The 26,196-nt window shown below is 50.4% G+C and overlaps 1 protein-coding gene across 1 annotated transcript in view; it reads left to right on the plus strand.

Annotated features, from left to right (window-relative positions):
- LOC144888853 (uncharacterized) overlaps positions 1–26,196 on the plus strand; it is a 79,283-nt gene that overhangs the window by 36,355 nt on the left and 16,732 nt on the right. The window contains 3 exon segments of the mRNA XM_078768371.1: positions 511–1,367; positions 5,724–6,609; positions 22,423–22,506. Coding sequence (XP_078624497.1) covers positions 511–1,367; positions 5,724–6,609; positions 22,423–22,506 — 1,827 coding nt within the window.

Genomic DNA, 26,196 nt, shown 5'->3' on the forward strand with positions numbered 1-26,196 from the left:
GGTGGACGTCCAACGGCGTCGTTTAATCAACGCTGAAACCTTCAGCTCCCTGGTATGCACATTGAGCAGCTCCGCGCCGACCGAGCTGGCATGCACCGTCCCGGCGGCGAACGAGTTTGCTCGCCTGCTCACGGAGTTCCCGGCCCTCACGCGGCCGACGTTTTCGGCCGTCGCAGTATGGCATGGGATCGAGCACCACATACCAACCACGGGCCCGCCGGTCTACGCCAGGGCCCGCCGCCTCGACCCAACCAAGCTCGCCGTAGCGAAGGCCGAATTCGACGCGTTGGAGCACCTCGGCATCGTGCGGCGCTCCGATAGCGCGTGGGCCTCGCCACTGCACATCATGCCAAAGCCGGGGGGTGGATGGCGCCCGTGTGGCGACTACCGCCGCTCAATGACGCTACCACCCCCGACAGGTACCCGATCCCGCATATCCAAGACTTCTCCGCCCGTCTGGCGGGACGGGTCATTTTTTCGAAAATTGATCTCATACGGGGATATCACCAGGTACCTGTCAGGGCGGCCGACGTCCCTAAAACGGCAGTCATCACGCCGTTCGGCTTATTCGAATTCTTGCGGCTGCCGTTTGGTCTCAAGAACGCGGCTCAGGCGTTCCAGCGCTTGATGGACGGCGTGCTGCGTGACCTGCCGTTCCTTTTCGTTTACCTGGACGACATCCTCGTCGCCAGCACGTCCCGGGCCGAGCACCTCCTCCACCTCCGAACACTGTTCGGGTGCCTCAGCGAGCACGGCCTCATCGTCAACCCGGCCAAATGCCACTTCGGCACGACGGCCGTTGATTTTTTGGGCCACCACATCACCAAGAACGGGGCCGTGCCGCTGCCAACCAAGGTCGAGGCCATCACCACGTTCCCGCGTCCCCGCACCATAAAGGCCCTGCAGGAATTCCTGGGAATGGTGAATTTTTATCACCGCTTCGTGCCCCGCGCTGCTCAACTCATGCGGCCCCTCTACGAAGCCCTCCGGGGCAAGCCGGCCAAGCACGACATCGCCTGGTCCGCAGCAATGGATGCGGCCTTCCAACGCTCAAAGCGGGCCCTCGCCGACGCAACACTGCTCGCTCACCCGGTGCTCAACGCTCCCATCGCCCTCACCACGGATGCCTCCGACTACGCGGTGGGCGCCGTACATGAGCAATGGGTGAACGGGGTTTGGCAGCCACTCGCTTTTTTCAGCCGGCAGCTCCGGCCGAACGAGCTCAAATACAGCACGTTTGACCGGGAGCTCCTCGGTCTACACCTGGCCGTCCGCCATTTCCGCCACCTCCTGGAGGGCCGACCTTTCACGGCGTTCGTCGACCACAAGCCGTTGGTTTACGCCATGGCCAAGGTCATGGAGCCATGGTCGGCCCGCCAACAGCGCCACCTCTCCGCCGTGTCGGAGTTTACCACGGACATCCGGCACGTCGCCGGCAAAAACAACGCCGTGGCCGACTGTCTTTCCCGGGCCAGCGCGAACGCGGTCCACCTGGGCGTGGATTTTGCGCTTATGGCGGCGGACCAAACCACCGACACCACGGTGCAAGCCCTCCGGGCGGCGGACACGGGCCTCCGCCTGGCCGACATCCCCTGCGCGGACACTGTCCTGCTCTGCGACGTCTCCCAATGCCAGCCTCGCCCCATCGTGCCCATCACCTGGCAACGCCGCATCTTCGCCTCCCTCCACGGCCTTTCCCACCCGGGCCGGAAAGCTTCCCAGAAGCTGGTGTCGGCGCGTTTCGTCTGGCACGGCCTTCGTCGGGACGTCCGCGATTGGACCAGCACCTGCACGGCCTGCCAACGGGCCAAGGTCCACCGACACACCCAGGCCCCGCTGGCACCTTTCACCGTGCCCGAACGACGTTTCGACCACGTCAACGTGGATCTGGTGGGCCCCCTCCCCCCGTCACGGGGGTTCACACACCTGCTCACCATGGTGGACAGGACCACCAGGTGGCCGGAGGCCGTTCCCCTCGTCTCCACCACCACCGCCGACGTGGCGCAGGCTTTCATCGCCACCTGGGTCGCCCGCTTCGGCGCACCGGCGGACATCTCGTCAGACCGCGGACCACAGTTCACCTCCGAGCTGTGGGGCGCGGTCGCCCGCAACCTGGGGGTCAAGCTCCACCGTACTACGGCCTACCACCCCCAAGCAAACGGGTTGTGCGAGCGATTCCACCGCTCCATGAAGGCCGCGCTCATGGCCGGCCTTCAAGACGGCTGTTGGGCCGACCGGCTGCCGTGGGTCCTTTTGGGCCTTCGCACGGCCCCCAAGGAGGACCTCCAGGCATCCACCGCCGAGCTTGTCTATGGCCAGGCGCTACGCGTCCCGGGCGAATTCGTGCCCGACGCTACCAGTCCCTGGTCCGCAGCTCACCAGCGCTCGGACCTCCAGGAGGCCGCCCGACGGTTTGCCCCCGTGCCAACATCCCGCCACGGTGACCCCCAGTCCTACATCCCCCCAGCACTCCGCACAGCGGAGTATGTTTTTGTGCGTCACGACGCACATCGGTGGCCACTCCAGCCGCCGTACGACGGGCCCTTCCGGGTGCTGCGACGGGACGACAAGTCGTTCGTCATCGACATCGGCGGCAGGTCGGACCGGATTGCGGTGGACCGCCTCAAGCCGGCGCACGTGGACGTCGACCACCCACCACGGGTGGCCCTTCCGCCGCGGCGAGGCCGCCCCCCATCCACGGTGCCCCCCACTCGACCGCCCACCACCTCACCGGACCCCCTCCCACGACCCGCCAGGGGTCGCTTCGGCCGGGTCATCAGGACCCCCCTCAAATTGACCCTGCCGGTGCAAGTCGATTCTGGGGGGACGTGTGTAGCGGCTGCCGCTGGGTTTTCACAATCGCCTTGCACCTATCAAGGACGCGGAGCGATCACCATGCCGGGCTCGTCCAGGACGCCCGGGCAGGCTCGCCCTCAACTTGCCAGGCCGCAGCCAGGACGCTGGGCCACGCCCCCTGGCGCCGGGCCTGGGCAAACGCTCCGGGATAATTGGTATATATATTGCTGCCCGATAAACGGGTTTTCAGTGTGCCTGAGTGTTTGATTTCATTAAAGCAACTCGGATGAATTCTAGCTTTTTGTAGCGTCCATTCTTCCGATCGACGTGGGAGCCCCAGCTCCTTCAACATCACTGTTTATATCAGTAAATATTATTCCATCGTGTTTCAAATCGTGATCGATACACCATGATCGTGGTGATCGTGATCGATAATAGTCTTCACAATCGCTGTGTCGTATACATACTCCCGATACGTGTACCAAATTCCCGATACGTGTAACTGTACCAAATCAACAGTTAAAAGGATTTTGAGCCGACAGCTGTTACGTCATTGGCAAGATCGATGGAGACAGCGATCTGTTAGCGATCGATGGAGACATGTTGCTTTCCCGTGTGCAGCCGTTTGTGCGTCGTCACAATGAGAACAATGAACGTCATGCGAACGCGAATGTTATGCGGGAGTCCAAACCTGAGAATGCTGGAGACCAAAGCTGAAATTGGGAAAACTAAATGGCCTATTTTACTCCTGGGGATCCCAGGATTATCCACCCAAAATATCTTTGCGATCGGTTCAGCAGTTTTTACGGTACCTTCGAACAGACAGACAGACAGATGGACGGACGGACATTTGGTGAATTATTGTGGATATTTCACGGATATAATATCACATTATATTGTAATTATTATTATCACATTATATAATATCACATTATATTACACGGATATAATATTATATTGTGGCGGACACAAAAGCCCACTGGCGTGGTGACATCATTCCACGCACCGAGTGGGCGGTGGCCACGCCCGAGGGGTAGGCGTGGCCTCATGATATACCCCGGGCGACCAGCCCGGAGGAGTTGAGTGTTACAGTGTAGTCTTACAATAAAGACGTTTATATGTTACCGCTTGTCCGCTTCCTCCTTGCTCACAAGCAGCGCGCGTAACGCCGCGCTTTACTGGTGACCCTCGACGTTGGATCTGCCGGAGCGATCCTTCCACACGCGACGCCATCGCCATGGCCGCCTTCGTCAAACTTCCGGAATTTTGGGAGGCTCAGGCCGAAGTCTGGTTCGTCCAGGCCGAAGCCCAATTTCAGCTTCGGCACCTCACCGGCGATGACACGCGCTACTGCCACGTCGTCGCCTCCCTCGGGCCCGGCACGGCCGCTCGAGTTGTGTCCATCCTTCGCCACCCACCGGACGGCCACAAGTACGAGGCACTCAAGCGGCTACTCCTAGCCACGTTCAGCCTCACGGACGACGCACGGGCCGACCGCCTCCTGGATCTCCCCGAGCTCGGTGAGACGCGCCCGTCGGTCCGAATGGACCATATGCTGTCACTGTTGGGCGACGAAGCCCCCGGTTCGCTATTCCGGGCGCTTTTCCGTCGCCAACTTCCAGCGCAGGTTCGCCTCGCGTTGGCCGGGACCGGGCTAACGGAACCCCGAGCATTGGCGGCCGAGGCGGACAAGTACTTCGCCGCTTCGGACACGCGGGCGAGCGTTGGCGTGGCCGTCACGGCCTTCGACGCTGATGTTCCACAGCATCATCTTCTACAGCACGCTGATGTTCCACAGCATCATCTTCTACAGCACGCTGATGTTCCACAGCATCATCTTCTACAGCACGCTGATGTTCCACAGCATCATCTTCTACAGCACGCTGTGGTTCAGCAGCATGCTGATACGCACCTCGTGAACGCCGCCACGCCCCGCCCACCGCCGCGGCGAAAACCGCCACCGCGGGGAAACCCGTCGACTCCACCGGCCTGGCGGAGCCAGCCGCACTCCTCCAGCTCCACCACCTGGTGCTGGTTCCACGCCAAGTTCGGCCACGAAGCTCGGCGGTGTCATCCGCCGTGCTCCTTCAACGGGTCGGGAAACGCCCGGGCCGGCGCTCAATTGTGGCGATGAGCGCCGGCCGTTCGAGCAGCCTGCTGTTCATAACGGACACCTTCTCCGGGCGCCGTTACCTGTGCGACACGGGAGCACAGGTGAGTGTCATTCCCGCCGGCACGTCAGACAAGCACGCCACGGGTGGGGGCCCCGCGCTGCTTGCCGCGAACGGGACGCCCATCCGTACGTACGGAAAACGCTGCCTCTCTCTGCGGTTTGGAGGGCAGGTTTTCCGATGGACGTTCGTCACCGCCGACGTGCCCATGGCACTGCTTGGCGCGGACTTCCTGTGCGCTAATGGGCTCCTGGTCGACGTCAAGCGCAGACGGCTTGTCCAGGCCGAGACGTTCAGCTCGCTCGCATGTGCGTTGCCCAGCTCAACGAGCGGCTTGCCAAGCGGCTTGCCGAACGATTCGGTTCCGGCCACGTTGGTCTGTACGCTTCCGGCAACGGACGCATTCACCCGCCTCCTCGCCGGCTTCCCGGCCCTCACGCGGCCCACCTTCTCGGCGGGGGCCGTCAAGCACGGGGTGGCCCATCACATCCCCACCGTCGGGCCACCGGTCTACGCCCGGGCACGCCGCCTCGAGCCGACGAAGCTGGCGGTGGCAAAAGCGGAGTTCGCTACCCTGGAGCGACTCGGCATCGTTCGGCGCTCAGAGAGCGCTTGGGCGTCACCGCTGCACATCGTGCCGAAGCCCGGCGGGGGATGGCGACCGTGCGGGGACTATCGCCGTCTCAATGACGCCACGACTCCCGACCGCTACCCCGTCCCCCACATTCAGGACTTTTCCGCCCGTTTGGCGGGCAGGTCCTTCTTCTCGAAGGTGGACCTCATACGCGGCTACCATCAGGTCCCCGTCAGGCCGGAGGACGTCCCGAAGACGGCGGTCATCACGCCATTCGGACTCTTCGAGTTCCTGCGCATGCCCTTCGGTCTGAAGAATGCGGCTCAGGCGTTCCAGCGACTGATGGACAGCGTCCTGCGCGACTTGGATTTTGTCTACGTCTACCTGGACGATATCCTCGTCGCCAGCGCGTCCCGGGCCGAGCACCTCCTCCACCTCAGAACACTGTTCGGGCGCCTCAGCGAGCACGGCCTCATCGTCAACCCGGCCAAATGCCACTTCGGCACGACGGCCGTTGATTTTTTGGGCCACCACATCACCAAGAACGGGGCCGTGCCGCTGCCAACCAAGGTCGAGGCCATCACCACGTTTTCGCGGCCCCGCTCCATAAAGGCCCTGCAGGAATTCCTGGGAATGGTGAATTTCTATCACCGCTTCGTGCCCCGCGCTGCTCAACTCATGCGGCCCCTCTACGAAGCCCTCCGGGGCAAGCCGGCCAAGCACGACGTCGTCTGGTCCGCAGCAATGGACGCGGCCTTCCAAAGCTCAAAGCGGGCCCTCGCCGACGCAACACTGCTCGCTCACCCGGTGCTCAACGCTCCCATCGCCCTCACCACGGATGCCTCCGACTACGCGGTGGGCGCCGTACATGAGCAATGGGTGAACGGGGTTTGGCAGCCACTCGCTTTTTTCAGCCGGCAGCTCCGGCCGAACGAGTTCAAATATAGCACGTTTGACCGTGAGCTCCTCGTTCTACACCTGGCCGTTCGCCATTTCCGCCACCTCCTGGAGGGCCGACCCTTCACGGCGTTCGTCGACCACAAGCCGTTGGTTTACGCAATGGCCAAGGTCACGGAGCCGTGGTCGGCCCGCCAACAGCGCCACCTCTCCGCCGTGTCGGAGTTTACCACGGACATCCGGCACGTCGCCGGCAAAAACAACGCCATGGCCGACTGCCTTTCTCGGGCCAGCGCGAACGCGGTCCACCTCGGCGTGGACTTCACGCTTATGGCGGCGGACCAAACCACCGACACCACGGTGCAAGCCCTCCGGGCGGCGGACACGGGCCTCCGCCTGGCCGACATCCCCTTCGCGGACACTGTCCTGCTCTGCGACGTCTCCCAAGGCCAGCCTCGCCCCATCGTGCCCGTTACCTGGCAACGCCGCATCTTCGCCTCCCTCCACGGCCTTTCCCACCCGGGCCGGAAAGCTTCCCAGAAGCTGGTGTCGGCGCGATTCGTCTGGCACGGCCTTCGACGGGACGTCCGCGATTGGACCAGCACCTGCACAGCCTGCCAACAGGCCAAGGTCCACCGACACACCCAGGCCCCGCTGGCACCTTTCACCGTGCCCGAACGACGTTTCGACCACGTCAACGTGGATCTGGTGGGCCCCCTCCCCCCATCACGGGGGTTCACACACCTGCTCACCATGGTGGACAGGACCACCAGGTGGCCTGAGGCCGTTCCCCTCATCTCCACCACCACCGCCGACGTGGCGCAGGCTTTCATCGGCACCTGGGTCGCCCGCTTCGGCGCACCGGCGGACATCTCATCGGCCCTCGGACCGCAGTTCACCTCCGAGCTGTGGGGCGCGGTCGCCTGCAACCTGGGGGTCAAGCTCCACCGTACTACGGCCTACCACCCCCAAGCCAACGGGTTGTGCGAGTGATTCCACCGCTCCATGAAGGCCGCGCTCATGGCCGGCCTTCAAGACGGCGGTTGGGCCGACCGGCTGCCGTGGGTCCTTTTGGGCCTCCGCAGGGCCCCCAAGGAGGACCTCCGGGCATCCACCGCCGAGCTTGTATACGGCCAGGCGCTACGCGTCCCGGGCGAATTCGTGCCCGACGCTACCAGTCCCTGGTCCGCAGCTCACCAGCGCTCGGACCTCCAGGAGGCCGCCCGACGGTTTGCCCCCGTGCCAACATCCCACCACGGTGACCCCCAGTCCTACGTCCCCCCAGCGCTTCACACAGCGGAGTACGTTTTTGTGCATCATGACGCACATCGGGGGCCACTCCGGCCGCCGTACGACGGGCCCTTCCGGGTCCTGCGACGGGACGACAAGTCGTTCGTCATCGACATCGGCGGCAGGTCGGACCGGATTGCGGTGGACCGCCTCAAGCCGGCGCACGTGGACATCGACCAACCGCCACGGTTGGCCCTTCCGCCGCGGCGAGGCCGCCCCCCGTCCACGGTGTCCCCCACTCGACCGCCCACCACCACGCCGGACCCCCCCCCCCCCCACGACCCGCCAGGGGTCGCTTCGGCCGGGTCATCAGGACCCCCCTCAAATTGACCCTGCCGGTGCAAGTCGATTCTGGGGGGACGTGTGTAGCGGCTACCGCTGGGTTTACACAATCGCCTTGCACCTACCAAGGACGCGGAGCGATCACCATGCGGGGCTCGTCCAGGACGCCCGGGCAGGCCCGCGCTCAACTTGCCAGGCCTCGGCCGGGACGCCCGGGCATGCCCGGGCACGCCCGGCCATGCCCGCCCTCGACTTGCCAGGCCGCGGCCGGGACGCCCGGCCACGCCCCCTCTCGCCTTTCCCGGGCAAACGCTCCGGGATAACGTGTGTATATATATTGCTGCCCGATAAACGGGCTTTTCAGAGTACCCGAGTTGTTTTGTGACAATAAAGAAACTCGGACGAATTCCAGCTTTTTGTCGCGTCCATTCTTCCGATTACGTGGGAGCACAGCTCCTTCACCGATCTAGTTATCCGTTGGCTTCTCTGTCTCCATGGTTACAGTTGCTCTCGGTATATATATTTGAACGCACAATCGCTGTTCCTCCCATTGTTCGAGAGAAGCGAAACATGAAGGTTGTGTCGTGTCTCATCGTGCTCTTTTTCCTCGTACTATCTACAATTACCATCTTTCACCCCATTTACCACCATGGACGGGGTGACATCTTCAAAGAGGTGAGTTTTAAACGGACGGTTTCTTCATGCGTTTCCTCCGACATTTATCGACCGAGTTCTCAGTCCAATGTTGTAGATTAAATTAACTAGCAACGGTACCCGCCCTATGGGCGGGGCTTCAATTGGGAGGCCCAAATGAAAAGGCAAAATATCAGAAATTGAAGGTTTTTTTAAATTTTAAACGATTTATATAAACATCCGTTGAATCATATCACACGCGAATCATCAAAATCTAAACAGTATCTTTAGAATTTCAATAAAAGCCACATCACTGTTTATATCGGTAAATATTATTCCATCGTGTTTCAAATCGTGATCGATACACCATGATCGTGGTGATCGTGATCGATAATAGTGTTCACAATCGCTGTGTCGTATGTACTCCCGATACGTGTACCAAATTCCCGATACGTGTAACTGTACCAAATCAACAGTTAAAAGGATTTTGAGCCGACAGCTGTTACGTCATTGGCAAGATCGATGGAGACAGCGATCTGTTAGCGATCGATGGAGACATGTTGCTTTCCCGTGTGCAGCCGTTTGTGCGTCGTCACAATGAGAACAATGAACGTCATGCGAACGCGAATGTTATGCGGGAGTCCAAACCTGAGAATGCTGGAGACCAAAGCTGAAATTGGGAAAACTAAATGGCCTATTTTACTCCTGGGGATCCCAGGATTATCCACCCAAAATATCTTTGCGATCGGTTCAGCAGTTTTTACGGTACCTTCGAACAGACAGACAGACAGATGGACGGACGGACATTTGGTGAATTATTGTGGATATTTCACGGATATAATATCACATTATATTGTAATTATTATTATCACATTATATAATATCACATTATATTTCACGGATTACACGGATATAATATCACATATTGTGTTGATAAATATTGCAGGATATTTCAAAAAGTTGTGGATGGATTTGGACGAAACTTGTTGGACAGGTTGTGTGTGTGACAAGGAAGAATCGATTCAATTTTGGTGATCCGGATCCAGATAGTGGAATTTTAAAAGTGATTCTTCACCATTGAGTGACGTGGCCAACCAGGCGGAGGTGTGCTTTCGACTGAGTGCCGTTCTAGTTTGAATTTAAATCACTTTGACGAGTGTTGGTGAGTTGGGGTTGAAATCACTTTGATGAGTATTGGTTAGTTTGGGTTGAAATCACTTTGATGAGTATTGGTTAATTTAGGGTGAAATCACTTTGACGAGTATTGGTTAGTTTGTGTTGAAATCACTTCAACAAGTTTTGGTTCGTTTGTGTTGAAATCACTTTGGCGAGTATTGGTTAGTTTGGGTTGAAATCATTTTGAAGATTATTAGTTAGTTTGGGTTAAAATCACGTTGATAAGTATTGGTTAGTTTGGGATGAAATCAATTTGATGAGTATTGGTTAATTTAGGTTGAAATCACTTTGACGAGTATTGGTTAGTTTGTGTTGAAATCACTTCAACAAGTTTTGGTTCGTTTGTGTTGAAATCACTTTGGTGAGCATTGGTTCGTTGACGTTTTCGGCCGTCGCAGTACGACATGGGATCGAGCACCACATACCAACCACGGGCCCGCCGGTCTACGCCAGCGCCCGCCGCCTCGACCCAGCCAAGCTCGCCGTGGCCAAAGCCGAGTTCGACGCTTTGGAACACCTCGGCATCGTGCGGCGCTCCGATAGCGCGTGGGCTTCGCCACTACACATCGTCCCAAAACCAGGGGGCGGCTGGCGCCCATGTGGCGACTACCGCCGCCTTAACGACGCTACCACCCCCGACAGGTATCCGATCCCGCACATCCAAGACTTCTCCGCCCGTCTGGCAGGACGGGTCATTTTTTCAAAAATCGATCTCATACGGGGATATCACCAGGTACCTGTCAGGGCGGCCGACGTCCCTAAAACGACCGTCATCACGCCGTTCGGCTTATTCGAATTCCTACGGATGCCGTTTGGCCTCAAGAACGCGGCTCAGGCGTTCCAGCGCTTGATGGACGGCGTGCTGCGTGACCTGCCGTTCCTCTTCGTTTACCTGGACGACATCCTCGTCGCCAGCACGTCCCGGGCCGAGCACCTCCTCCACCTCCGAACACTGTTCGGGCGCCTCAGCGAGCACGGCCTCATCGTCAACCCGGCCAAATGCCACTTCGGCACGACGGCCGTTGATTTTTTGGGCCACCACATCACCAAGAACGGGGCCGTGCCGCTGCCAACCAAGGTCGAGGCCATCACCACGTTTTCGCGGCCCCGCTCCATAAAGGCCCTGCAGGAATTCCTGTGAATGGTGAATTTCTATCACCGCTTCGTGCCCCGCGCTGCTCAACTCATGCGGCCCCTCTACGAAGCCCTCCGGGGCAAGCCGGCCAAGCACGACGTCGTCTGGTCCGCAGCAATGGACGCGGCCTTCCAAAGCTCAAAGCGGGCCCTCGCCGACGCAACACTGCTCGCTCACCCGGTGCTCAACGCTCCCATCGCCCTCACCACGGATGCCTCCGACTACGCGGTGGGCGCCGTACATGAGCAATGGGTGAACGGGGTTTGGCAGCCACTCGCTTTTTTCAGCCGGCAGCTCCGGCCGAACGAGCTCAAATATAGCACGTTTGACCGTGAGCTCCTCGTTCTACACCTGGCCGTTCGCCATTTCCGCCACCTCCTGGAGGACCGACCCTTCACGGCGTTCGTCGACCACAAGCCGTTGGTTTACGCAATGGCCAAGGTCACGGAGCCGTGGTCGGCCCGCCAACAGCGCCACCTCTCCGCCGTGTCGGAGTTTACCACGGACATCCGGCACGTCGCCGGCAAAAACAACGCCGTGGCCGACTGCCTTTCTCGGGCCAGCGCGAACGCGGTCCACCTCGGCGTGGACTTCGCGCTTATGGCGGCGGACCAAACCACCGACACCACGGTGCAAGCCCTCCGGGCGGCGGACACGGGCCTCCGCCTGGCCGACATCCCCTTCGCGGACACTGTCCTGCTCTGCGACGTCTCCCAAGGCCAGCCTCGCCCCATCGTGCCCATTACCTGGCAACGCCGCATCTTCGCCTCCCTCCACGGCCTTTCCCACCCGGGCCGGAAAGCTTCCCAGAAGCTGGTGTCGGCGCGATTCGTCTGGCACGGCCTTCGACGGGACGTCCGCGATTGGACCAGCACCTGCACAGCCTGCCAACAGGCCAAGGTCCACCGACACACCCAGGCCCCGCTGGCACCTTTCACCGTGCCCGAACGACGTTTCGACCACGTCAACGTGGATCTGGTGGGCCCCCTCCCCCCATCACGGGGGTTCACACACCTGCTCACCATGGTGGACAGGACCACCAGGTGGCCTGAGGCCGTTCCCCTCATCTCCACCACCACCGCCGACGTGGCGCAGGCTTTCATCGGCACCTGGGTCGCCCGCTTCGGCGCACCGGCGGACATCTCGTCGGCCCTCGGACCGCAGTTCACCTCCGAGCTGTGGGGCGCGGTCGCCTGCAACCTGGGGGTCAAGCTCCACCGTACTACGGCCTACCACCCCCAAGCCAACGGGTTGTGCGAGTGATTCCACCGCTCCATGAAGGCCGCGCTCATGGCCGGCCTTCAAGACGGCGGTTGGGCCGACCGGCTGCCGTGGGTCCTTTTGGGCCTCCGCAGGGCCCCCAAGGAGGACTTCCGGGCATCCACCGCCGAGCTTGTATACGGCCAGGCGCTACGCGTCCCGGGCGAATTCGTGCCCGACGCTACCAGTCCCTGGTCCGCAGCTCACCAGCGCTCGGACCTCCAGGAGGCCGCCCGACGGTTTGCCCCCGTGCCAACATCCCACCACGGTGACCCCCAGTCCTACGTCCCCCCAGCGCTTCACACAGCGGAGTACGTTTTTGTGCATCATGACGCACATCGGGGGCCACTCCGGCCGCCGTACGACGGGCCCTTCCGGGTCCTGCGACGGGACGACAAGTCGTTCGTCATCGACATCGGCGGCAGGTCGGACCGGATTGCGGTGGACCGCCTCAAGCCGGCGCACGTGGACATCGACCAACCGCCACGGTTGGCCCTTCCGCCGCGGCGAGGCCGCCCCCCGTCCACGGTGTCCCCCACTCGACCGCCCACCACCACGCCGGACCCCCCCCCCCCCCCCCACGACCCGCCAGGGGTCGCTTCGGCCGGGTCATCAGGACCCCCCTCAAATTGACCCTGCCGGTGCAAGTCGATTCTGGGGGGACGTGTGTAGCGGCTACCGCTGGGTTTACACAATCGCCTTGCACCTACCAAGGACGCGGAGCGATCACCATGCGGGGCTCGTCCAGGACGCCCGGGCAGGCCCGCGCTCAACTTGCCAGGCCTCGGCCGGGACGCCCGGGCATGCCCGGGCACGCCCGGCCATGCCCGCCCTCGACTTGCCAGGCCGCGGCCGGGACGCCCGGCCACGCCCCCTCTCGCCTTTCCCGGGCAAACGCTCCGGGATAACGTGTGTATATATATTGCTGCCCGATAAACGGGCTTTTCAGAGTACCCGAGTTGTTTTGTGACAATAAAGAAACTCGGACGAATTCCAGCTTTTTGTCGCGTCCATTCTTCCGATTACGTGGGAGCACAGCTCCTTCACCGATCTAGTTATCCGTTGGCTTCTCTGTCTCCATGGTTACAGTTGCTCTCGGTATATATATTTGAACGCACAATCGCTGTTCCTCCCATTGTTCGAGAGAAGCGAAACATGAAGGTTGTGTCGTGTCTCATCGTGCTCTTTTTCCTCGTACTATCTACAATTACCATCTTTCACCCCATTTACCACCATGGACGGGGTGACATCTTCAAAGAGGTGAGTTTTAAACGGACGGTTTCTTCATGCGTTTCCTCCGACATTTATCGACCGAGTTCTCAGTCCAATGTTGTAGATTAAATTAACTAGCAACGGTACCCGCCCTATGGGCGGGGCTTCAATTGGGAGGCCCAAATGAAAAGGCAAAATATCAGAAATTGAAGGTTTTTTTAAATTTTAAACGATTTATATAAACATCCGTTGAATCATATCACACGCGAATCATCAAAATCAAAACAGTATCTTTAGAATTTCAATAAAAGCCACATCACTGTTTATATCGGTAAATATTATTCCATCGTGTTTCAAATCGTGATCGATACACCATGATCGTGGTGATCGTGATCGATAATAGTGTTCACAATCGCTGTGTCGTATGTACTTCCGATACGTGTACCAAATTCCCGATACGTGTAACTGTACCAAATCAACAGTTAAAAGGATTTTGAGCCGACAGCTGTTACGTCATTGGCAAGATCGATGGAGACAGCGATCTGTTAGCGATCGATGGAGACATGTTGCTTTCCCGTGTGCAGCCGTTTGTGCGTCGTCACAATGAGAACAATGAACGTCATGCGAACGCGAATGTTATGCGGGAGTCCAAACCTGAGAATGCTGGAGACCAAAGCTGAAATTGGGAAAACTAAATGGCCTATTTTACTCCTGGGGATCCCAGGATTATCCACCCAAAATATCTTTGCGATCGGTTCAGCAGTTTTTACGGTACCTTCGAACAGACAGACAGACAGATGGACGGACGGACATTTGGTGAATTATTGTGGATATTTCACGGATATAATATCACATTATATTGTAATTATTATTATCACATTATATAATATCACATTATATTTCACGGATTACACGGATATAATATCACATATTGTGTTGATAAATATTGCAGGATATTTCAAAAAGTTGTGGATGGATTTGGACGAAACTTGTTGGACAGGTTGTGTGTGTGACAAGGAAGAATCGATTCAATTTTGGTGATCCGGATCCAGATAGTGGAATTTTAAAAGTGATTCTTCACCATTGAGTGACGTGGCCAACCAGGCGGAGGTGTGCTTTCGACTGAGTGCCGTTCTAGTTTGAATTTAAATCACTTTGACGAGTGTTGGTGAGTTGGGGTTGAAATCACATTGACTGGGATTGGTGAGTTGGGGTTGAAATCACTTTGTCGAGTATTGGTTCGTTTGGGTTGAATCACTTTGATGAGTATTGGTTAGTTTGGGTTGAAATCACTTTGATGAGTATTGGTTAGTTTGGGCTAAATCACTTTGATGAGTATTGGTTAGTTTGGGTTGAAATCACTTTGATGAGTATTGGTTAGTTTGGGTTGAAATCACTTTGATGAGTATTGGTTAATTTAGGGTGAAATCACTTTGACGAGTATTGGTTAGTTTGGGTTGAAATCACTTTGACGAGTATTGGTTAGTTTGTGTTGAAATCACTTCAACAAGTTTTGGTTCGTTTGTGTTGAAATCACTTTGGCGAGTATTGGTTAGTTTGGGTTGAAATCATTTTGAAGATTATTAGTTAGTTTGGGTTAAAATCACTTTGATGAGTATTGGTTAGTTTGGGTTGAAATCACTTTGATGAGTATTGGTTAATTTAGATTGAAATCACTTTGACGAGTATTGGTTAGTTTGTGTTGAAATCACTTCAACAAGTTTTGGTTCGTTTCTGTTGAAATCACTTTGGTGAGCATTGGTTAGTTTGTGTTGAAATAACTTTGATGAGCATTGGTTAGTTTGGGTTGAAATCACTTTGATGAGTATTGGTTAGTTTGTGTTGAAATCACTTTGATGAGTATTGGTTAGTTTAGGTTGAAATCACTTTGATGAGTATTGGTAAGTTTGGGTTAAATCACTTTGATGAGTATTGGTTAGTTTGGGTTGAAATCACTTTAGCGAGCAATGGTTAGTTTGTGTTGAAATGACTTTGATGAGTATTGGTTAGTTTGGGTAGAAATCACTTTGATGAGTAGTGTTTTGTTTGTGTTGAAATCACATTGACTAGTGTTCGTTAGTTGGGATTGAAATCACATTGACTGGTGTTGGTTAATTTCGGTTTATATCACATTGACTCGTATTGGTTAGTTTGGGTTGAAATCACATTGACTAGTGTTCAATAGTTGGATTGAAATCACATTGACTTGTGTTTGTTAGTTTGGGTTGAAATCACATTGTCTAGTGTTCATTAGTTGGATTGAAATCACATTGACTCGTGTTTGTTAGTTTGGGTTGAAATCACATTGAATGGTGTTGGTTAGCTTGGATTGAAATCATATTGACTCGTGTTGGTTAGCTGGCATTGAAATCATATTGACTGGTGTTGGTTAGCTGGGATTGAAATCATATTGACTGGTGTTGGTTAGCTGGCATTGAAATCATATTGACTGGTGTTTTGCTAGCTGGGATTGAAATCATATTGACTGGTGTTGGTTAGCTGGCATTGAAATCATATTGACTGGTGTTGGTTAGCTGGCATTGAAATCATATTGACTGGTGTTTTGCTAGCTGGGATTGAAATCATATTGACTGGTGTTGGTTAGCTGGGATTGAAATCATATTGACTGGTGTTGGTTAGCTGGCATTGAAATCATATTGACTGGTGTTTTGCTAGCTGGGATTGAAATCATATTGACTGGTGTTGGTTAGCTGGCATTGAAATCATATTGACTGGTGTTGGTTAGCTGGCATTGAAATCATATTGACTGGTGTTTTGCTAGCTGGGATTGAAATCATATTGACTGGTGTTGGTTAGCTGGCATTGAAATCATATTGACTGGTGTTGGTTAGCTGGGATTGAAATCATATTGACTCGTGTTGGTTAGCTGGGAATGAAATCATATTGACTGGTGTTGGTTACCTGGCATTGAAATCATATTGACTGGTGTTGGTTAGCTGGGATTGAAATCATATTGACTGGTGTTGGTTAGCTGGCATTGAAATCATATTGACTGATGTTGGTTAGCTGGGATTGAAATCATATTGACTGGTGTTGGTTAGCTGGCATTGAAATCATATTGACTGGTGTTGGTTAGCTGGCATTGAAATCATATTGACTGGTGTTGGTTAGCTGGCATTGAAATCATATTGACTGATGTTGGTTAGCTGGGATTGAAATCATATTGACTGGTGTTGGTTAGCTGGCATTGAAATCATATTGACTGGTGTTGGTTAGCTGGCATTGAAATCATATTGACTGATGTTGGTTAGCTGGCATTGAAATCATATTGACTGGTGTTGGTTAGCTGGCATTGAAATCATATTGACTGATGTTGGTTAGCTGGCATTGAAATCATATTGACTGGTGTTGGTTAGCTGGCATTGAAATCATATTGACTGGTGTTGGTTAGCTGGGATTGAAATCATATTGACTCGTGTTGGTTAGCTGGCATTGAAATCATTTTGACTGGTGTTGGTTAACTGGGAATGAAATCATATTGACTCGTGTTGGTTAGCTGGGATTGAAATCATATTGACTCGTGTTGGTTAGCTGGGATTGAAATCATATTGACTGGTGTTGGTTAGCTGGGATTGAAATCACATTGACTCGTGCTCGTGGGATTGAACTTTGACGAGTATAAGTTAGTTTGGGTTGAAGTCACTTTGACGAGTATAAGTTAGTTTGGGTTGAAGTCACTTTGACGAGTATAAGTTAGTTCGGGTTGAAATCACTTTGACAGTGTAAGTTAGTTTGGGTTGAAGTCACTTTGATGAGTATTGGGTAGCTTTGGTTGAAACCACTTTGGCGAGTATTGGTTAGTTTGGGTTGAAATCACCTTTACGAGTATTGGTTAGTTTAGGTTGACATCACTTTGACGAGTATTGGTTAGTTTGTGTTGTAATCACTTCAACAAGTTTTGGTTCGTTTGTGTTGAAATCACTTTGGCGAGTATTGGTTTGTTTGGGTTGAAATCAATTTGAAGAGTATTAGTTAGTTTGGGTTGAAATCACTTTGGCGAGTATTGGTCAGTTTGGGTTGAAATCACTTTGACGAGTATTGGTCAGTTTGGCTTGAATCCACTTTGACGAGTATTGTTTAGTTTGCGTTGAAATCACTTTAACAAGTTGTGGTTCCTTTGTGTTGAAATCACTTTGGCGAGTATTGGTTAATCTTGGTTGAAATCACCTTTACGGGTATTGGTTTATTTCGGTTGAAATCATTTCAACAAGTTTTGGTTCGTTTGCGTTGAAATCACTTTGGCGAGTATTGGTTAGTTTGGGTTGAAATCATTTTGAAGATTATTAGTTAGTTTGGGTTGAAATCACTTTGACGAGTATTGGTTAGTTTGGGTTGAAATCACTTTCACGAGTATTGGCGCGTTTGGGTTGAAATCACCTTGACGAGTATTGGTTAGTTTGGGTAGAAATCACTTTGATGAGTATTGGTTAGTTTGGGTTGAAATCACTTTAACAAGTTGTGGTTCGTTTGTGTTGAAATCACTTTGATGAGTATTGGTTAGTTTGTGTTGAAATCACTTTGATGAGTATTGGTTAGTTAGTGTTTAAATCACTTTGATGAGTAGTGTTTTGTTTGTGTTGAAATCACATTGACTAGTGTTCGTTAGTTGGGGTTGAAATCACATTGACTAGTGTTGGTAATGGTACTATATGATCTAGTTCCTGGCCTGCAGCATCTCTGGGAGCTTCTGTTCATATTCTCAGAAAAAAATCTCCATCAGCCTTCCAACCTTCTCGGTTTTATTCGCGCATGGCAACATTAATTCCTTCACAAACACTTTTTCCTGATAGTGAGGGGAAATCTGTTCTGCGTTGGGCTGTTAGATGTTCCAATTGGAACCTGTGGTCAGGATGCTGCGATCCCAGGTTCAAATCCCTGATGTGGGATTGTCAGCAAACCTTTCCTCTCCCACACCTGTCAATAAATTGTAGTACATACCATCCTCGAAATCAAGCCTGGTGTTGGCTTAGCGGTTAGGGTGCCGGCTTGGGATCCTAGGATCCTGGGTTCGAATCCCGGTCGATCGCTGAATTAACGCCAGTGGGGTTGACTCAGCCTGTCATCCTTCCGAGGTCGGCAAATTGAGTACCATTTGCTGGGATGAATGATCCCGGTGTGTACCCCGGTTTGGAATAGGTACACCGTATCCCTGCGCATCGTAAGAGGCGACCAAGGGTTGGCGTCAGGAAGGGCATCCGGCCATAAAAACATTGCCTCAAACAGGGAACCATGATTGTCATGGGGCCCGCAATACTAACCCCCGCTCTAGCGGGGAAAATGGCCTTAAAACGATCATTCATTCATTCATATACCATCAGAGAAGGGACTATGAGTTTGCTTGTGCAGTTGATACATCATGACAGTCCTCATGTGTGGTTAATTCCTATGGAATGGAATTCCACTCGTCCATTCCTACGCAGAACACCGCGAATCTCAAACCAAATGAATATGGACAAAATGCTCACCTGAGTGTCCCCTCACCCTCAACATGGATCACTATTTCAGTACAATATCTTTGATTAATTCTCAAATCTTGTTTTCATGTGCCCATAACACAGGAACCTGTTCCTCAGAAGAATCCCGGCTTTTTAAACTCTTTCTGGAAGGAAATTTCCAACTTCCTTCCGACCTCCATTCTGAAGGTATGATCGCATGCACATTACTCCAGAAACACGTGCACTTTAATCCCAGAGGATGTAAATGATACGAGCACAGACATGCACGTCCAACTAAGTGTGTCCACACTTTTCATCAGATGAGGACAAACACATATGTAACCACGCACCCTCCAGAACACATCTATGACTCAAAACGAAACACCTTCCAGGTTCTTTCCAGTGAAAAGGAACCAGAGGCGTCCGTTTGATTCGTTACTTCTTGACTGCACCACCAATGGCCACATGCGTCCTGTGTGGTGGTCATTGCATGCTTCCTCGACATGTTCAAATTGTGGAAGTTGCGGCGTTATGATGAAACACACTAACACTTGGCACCATATGTTAAGGTGGTTGAACGGATGGTCCGTATCCTGCCGAAGAACCTTCGAGCAGACCTGCATTCTCAACCTGTTATAACTAAACAAAGGGAAAGGAGTAGAGGTTTGAAGTGGTGAGAGGAATGGAAAATATGCAGGTGATGTGGAGAGGAAGATTCCTTTGAAACCACTTTGACGAGTATTGGTTAGTTTGTGTTAAAATCACTTTGAGTATTGGTTAGTTTATGTTAAAATCACTGAGTATTGGTTAGTTTGTGTTGAAATCAGTTTGAGTATTGGTTAGTTTGTGTTGAAATCGCTTTGGCGAGTATTGGTTAGTTTGTGTGTAAATCACTTTGAGTATTGGTTAGTTTGTGTTGAAATCACTTTGGCGAGTATTGGTTAGTTTGTGTTGAAATCGCTTTGGCGAGTATTGGTTAGTTTGTGTGGAAATCACTTTGAGTATTGGTTAGTTTGTGTTGAAATCGCTTTGGCGAGTATTGGTTAGTTTGTGTTGAAATCGCTTTGGCGAGTATTGGTTAGTTTGTGTTGAAATCAGTTTGTGTATTGGTTAGTTTGTGTTGAAATCACTTTGGCGAGTATTGGTTAGTTTGTGTTGAAATCACTTTGGCGAGTATTGGTTAGTTTGTGTGGAAATCACTTTGAGTATTGGTTAGTTTGTGTGGAAATCACTTTGAGTATTGGTTAGTTTGTGTTGAAATCGCTTTGGCGAGTATTGGTTAGTTTGTGTTGAAATCACTTTGGCGAGTATTGGTTAGTTTGTGTTGAAATCACTTTGAGTATTGGTTAGTTTGTGTGGAAATCACTTTGAGTATTGGTTAGTTTGTGTTGAAATCAGTTTGTATATTGGTTAGTTTGTGTTGAAATCACTTTGGCGAGTATTGGTTAGTTTGTGTGGAAATCACTTTGAGTATTGGTTAGTTTGTGTTAAAATCACTTTGAGTATTGGTTAGTTTGTGTTAAAATCACTTTGGCGAGTATTGGTTAGTTTGTGTGTAAATCACTTGGAGTATTGGTTAGTTTGTGTGGAAATCACTTTGGCGAGTATTGGTTAGTTTGTGTGTAAATCACTTGGAGTATTGGTTAGTTTGTGTGGAAATCACTTTGGCGAGTATTGGTTAGTTTGTGTGGAAATCACTTTGGCGAGTATTGGTTAGTTTGTGTCAAAATCACTTTGGCGAGTATTGGTTAGTTTGTGTGGAAATCACTTTGGCGAGTATTGGTTAGTTTGTGTTAAAATTACTTTGGCGAGTATTGGTTAGTTTGTGTGGAAATCACTTTGGCGAGTATTGGTTAGTTTGTGTCAAAATCACTTTGGCGAGTATTGGTTAGTTTGTGTGGAAATCACTTTGGCGAGTATTGGTTAGTTTGTGTCAAAATTACTTTGGCGAGTATTGGTTAGTTTGTGTTAAAATCACTTTGGCGAGTATTGGTTAGTTTGTGTTAAAATCACTTTGAGTATTGGTTAGTTTGTGTTGAAATCAGTTTGTGTATTGGTTAGTTTGTGTTGAAATCACTTTGGCGAGTATTGGTTAGTTTGTGTGGAAATCACTTTGAGTATTGGTTAGTTTGTGTTGAAATCACTTTGAGTATTGGTTAGTTTGTGTTAAAATCACTTTGAGTATTGGTTAGTTTGTGTTAAAATCACTTTGGCGAGTATTGGTTAGTTTGTGTGTAAATCACTTGGAGTATTGGTTAGTTTGTGTTGAAATCACTTTGGCGAGTATTGGTTAGTTTGTGTGGAAATCACTTTGGCGAGTATTGGTTAGTTTGTGTTAAAATTACTTTGGCGAGTATTGGTTAGTTTGTGTGGAAATCACTTTGGCGAGTATTGGTTAGTTTGTGTTAAAATTACTTTGGCGAGTATTGGTTAGTTTGCGTGGAAATCACTTTGGCGAGTATTGGTTAGTTTGTGTTAAAATCACTTTGGCGAGTATTGGTTAGTTTGTGTCAAAATTACTTTGGCGAGTATTGGTTAGTTTGTGTCAAAATTACTTTGGCGAGTATTGGTTAGTTTGTGTTAAAATCACTTTGGCGAGTATTGGTTAGTTTGTGTTAAAATTACTTTGGCGAGTATTGGTTAGTTTGTGTTAAAATCACTTTGGCGAGTATTGGTTAGTTTGTCTTTCAATCGTTTTGACGAGTATTGGTTAATGTCGCTTTATATCACTTTGAGGAGTATTGGTTAATTTGTGTTGAAATCATATTGACTCGTGTTGATTAGCTTGGAGTGAAATCATATTGACTCGTGTTGGTTAGCTGGGATTGAAATCTTGTTGACTGGTGTTGGTTAGCTGGCATTGAAATCATATTGACTTGTTCACATCTGAAGATGCCATATTGACATCTGAAGATGCCATCTGAAGATGCCATATTGAACACTCGTGTTGGGATTGAAATCATATTGACTGGTGTTGGTTAGCTGGCGTTGAAATCATATTGACTCGTGCTAGTGGGATTGAAGTCACATTTACTCGTGTTTGTTAGTTGGGATTGAAATCACATTTACTCGTGTTTGTCAGTGGGATTGAAATCACATTGACTGCATTGGTACATCATTGTTTGTATTGGTACTTCATGTTCTAGTTCCTGTCCTCTGGTCTGGGTTGGGCTGTTAGATGTTCCCATTGGAACCTGTGGTTGGGATGCTGTGATCACAGGTTCAAATCCCTGATATGGGATTGTCAGAAAAACTTTCTTATCCCACACCTGTCAATACAAACCGGTCCCTACCATCAGAGAAGGGATTATTATTTTGCCTTTCCTGGTGTGGTTGCTGCATCCTGCCAGTCCTCATGTGTGGTTGATTTGAATAGAATACCACTCGTGCAGTCCTCCCCCGAATACCACTAATCTCATAACAAACGAATATCGACAAAATGCTTAGCTGGGTGTCTGCTCACTATCAACATTGATCACCATTTCAGTGAAATATATTTGATTAATTCTCAATTCTTCTTTTCTTGTGTCCATAAAACAGGAACCTGTTCCTCAGAAGAAGCCCGAATTTTCCAACTCGTTCTGGAAGGGATTTTCCAGCATCCTTCCGACCTCCACTCTGAAGGTGTGATCGCGTACACACCACTCCAGAAACACACACACTTTATTCCCAGAGCATAGAATTACCGCAAGGATAGACACGCACTGTCATCTCAACATGTACAAACTTAATTAACAGGCCAGGACAACCACATACACAATAACATAGCAACTCGAAAAACCACATGTGTAACCGCACACCGTCCAGAACATATCGACGACTGTTGAGGAATAACTGATCACCTGTGGCCACTTTGGTGAAATGTCTTTCATTAATTCATTTTATTGTTTTCTTGTGTCCATCTACACATATCTACACATGTATCTACACGTAAAACCCCATAATGTCAAATAGTCTGGGAGCCAGTGATCTGAAAGTTGAGTTATGTTGCACCACCCGCCTCCCCCCGCCCCCCCCCCCCACACTCTCCCAACATTTGACACCATTTATTTTCTAAAACTGTGACTTTGTGTGTTTTAAATGAGCCCGTGTGACAATATTTTTTTAAAATTTAATCTATCTTAAATTTATGCTGCAACAGCAAAATGAGAAAAAGTCAAGGGGTGTGAATACTTTCTGAAGGCACTGTATCTTACATGGCACATTACCCAACACGTCTATTTTGATTAACACAGCCATTGTAACTGGTTTTCCACGTGATCTATTGCACCCCATGTCAAAAGAAAACTAGAACGGGCACTCGGTAGAGCGCATACCTTCGCCGCAGCTACTGTTCTGTACTTGGCATGGGAGTGTAGGGAACAGAACAGTGAACAGTTTGGTGCTGATTTCATGCAAATCGGATAAGAATTGACCGAGGTTTGACAAAAAACGCACATTTTGCAAGGTCGTGACCCCCCTGACCTTTGACCCCCAACCGCTAACAAGGGTAATGTCTTCACTGGGTCATGTCGTATATCACAAGATCGGGCATTGAATTCTGAACATTTTGGCATTAGTTGCATGCCAATTGGATAAAAATTGACCGCGCTATGGTAAAAATACGATTTTGACCTTTTCGTGACCTTGACCTTGACCTTTGACCCGATTGCTCCCAAAATCTAATCAAATGTGTCCCGTATAATAACCAATCATCCCACCAAATTTCATGCAATTCGGTTGAATACTTTTTGAGTTATGCGAATAACATACACACACACACACACACACAGACATACAAATAAATACACAGCGATCAAAACATAACCTTCCGCTTTTGCGAAGGTAACAACACATCCTCAGACGAAGGCCGAAGCTAAACACGGATTGCTTCTCGGGTTTAATGGTACGACGTCACACCACGTCCAACTTCCCATGTAAGCGTCATGACGTAACAACGCCATTCCCTTCCAAGGACGGCACGGAGTTATGAGTAACCTATTACGGATACATTCATATGTAATTATTATTACTTATCCTTATTACACCCTGACAGCTGTACGGCTCTGCTAGAATTAATTAGTGACATTTTCTCAGATTTATTTTAAAAAATATTTATTCCCAGTGAATGTTTCGAAAAGGACAGGCCATTGTGTCGGGACCTTCATATTCTCTTCCTGGAGTTTGTTTCAATATTTGCTGTACGCCGTACGTAATATATGAACGATATTTTATATTTTAATCGAAAACCGAAACATGACAGTTTTTGACGTGCTACAACCGCAGGGCTCGTGAATTAATTTTGCGGTGTATTGTGAAATTAATAATAACAACAACAACAGCTGGTTACTCGGTTTTGATATCTTTTCCGGTTTGGGCGTCGCGTTTCGGTGCTTCTGGCCATGCTGAACTTGATGCGTGGGATTACTGTGGTGTTTCAAGGTCTCAAAAAAATTTAGCACGAACGATGTGTTCGACAGAATAGAGGAGGTCGTGGCTTCATGTGTGTGTGTGTACGTGTGCGTGTGTGTGCGTGTGTGTATGTGTGCGTGTGCGTGTGTGTATGTGTGTACGTGTGAGTGTGTGTGCACCATTTTTATGTCGATTATTCGAACTGACAGCCACCGGAACCATTAAAGTGACGTCACCAATGGGCGTGACTGTTAGGGTGTGACGTCACAGAGCAACGGTTCTTTCTTTTTCACATTTGAAATTTTGCTTCAAGATGGCGAGGACGTGTGTCTTTCTCGTTGCTTTGATTTGCAGTTTCATACTCTACTTCAACCTCGGTTACCTGCTGGAACCTCAACAGGTGAACTTTAAACAAGTGGGAAGATTTACGTGTACGTTTTATCCGGTTTAAAAGTGCGGTTCGAGAACCTGCCTGTGGATGGTGAAATGTGCAGCCATGTCACATGGTTTGGCAGACATATTGGATTAAACGAAAATCTTTAAAATATATATCTCTTGAACCGCTTCATTGATCGATGTGAAACTTCAAAGTAATATAGCAATCGTAAAGCGGAACACGTGTTTAAAATTCCAACATTATTGGTCTTACGGTCTGGCAGCCGCAAGTTGTTATTATTTGAAGAAGAAACTCTAGGATATTATCTTCTCCAGCCATGTGAGTTTTCAATATATCTATTAATTATGTACTGTTTAAAGTCAGTGGCATCCTGTCTATTAATTACGTATGTCTATTAATGACGTGCTTTCGGAATGTATCTTTCGGCACTTTGGACTGCTGAGATCCATTGGAACTTTGAGGAACCTTTAAGACCTCCTCGATACCCTTAAGACCACCAAGACCCCAACATACCCTGAAGATCCTTAAATACCATGAAGAACCAGAGGACCCCAATGACCCAAAATACCCCGAGGACCCAAAAGAGCCATAGGGCCGTGATGACCCAAAATACTCTGAGGATGCAAAAGACCCCAGGGACTCAAAAGACCCAGAGAGAAAGGTCATTAAAAAATTTATTTTTAATATAATACTGAATTCAGTTTTATAAAGAGCACGTAATGTGTGACGTGTGTCTGATGAAAGTGGGGTTGCACAAAATAATGAAAGAGTGTACAAAAACACCCCACAAAATACACCTCACAAACACGTCCTGGTGAGGGTCTACAATCTGATTGCTCTTTCTTGTTTTTTAAACTGTTTTGTTATTTTGAAAATACAGAAGAAGAAGAAGACTGCTGAGTTTGTCTTTCTAGTTTGTCTTTCTAGTTTGTCTTTCAATCACATTTACTTGCATTGGTTAGTTTGGGTTTAAATCACTTTTACTAGTGTTGGTAAGTTTGCGTTTAAATCGTGTTGATGAATGTTGGTACTTCCTGTTCCTGTGTGTCCAGCAGGATGTTTGGGAATTTTTCGTGGAGCTTTTCAGAAAAATGTCGAACAGCCTTCCGGCCTCCCTTCGTTTTATTCACGTATGGCAGCGATCATTCCTCCACAAACATGCCTTCCTGATTGTGATGGATAAATCTGTTATTATAAGTTTGGTTGTTAGGGATTCCCATCTGTGGTTTGGATCACAGGTTCAAATCCCTGATGTGGGATTGTCATCAATCCTTTCCCTTCCCTGTCGCTCCAAACCGGTCCATACCATCAGAGGGGGGATCATCAGTTTACCTGTGCTGGTGCGGTTAGTTAATACATCCTGCCATTCCACACGTGTGGTTGATTCCAATAAATTACCCAGAACACCACTAATTACTAATTAAACTAATTACTTTATTAATTTATTATTTATTTATATTATTAATTTATATTTATGTTAGATATTTATATTAATTAATGTATATTTATCATAATAATTAATTTTT

Source organism: Myxine glutinosa, chromosome 14 (genome assembly GCF_964187855.1).
Source record: "Myxine glutinosa chromosome 14, kmMyxGlut1.1, whole genome shotgun sequence".
NCBI classification, from domain to species: Eukaryota; Metazoa; Chordata; class Myxini; order Myxiniformes; family Myxinidae; genus Myxine; species Myxine glutinosa.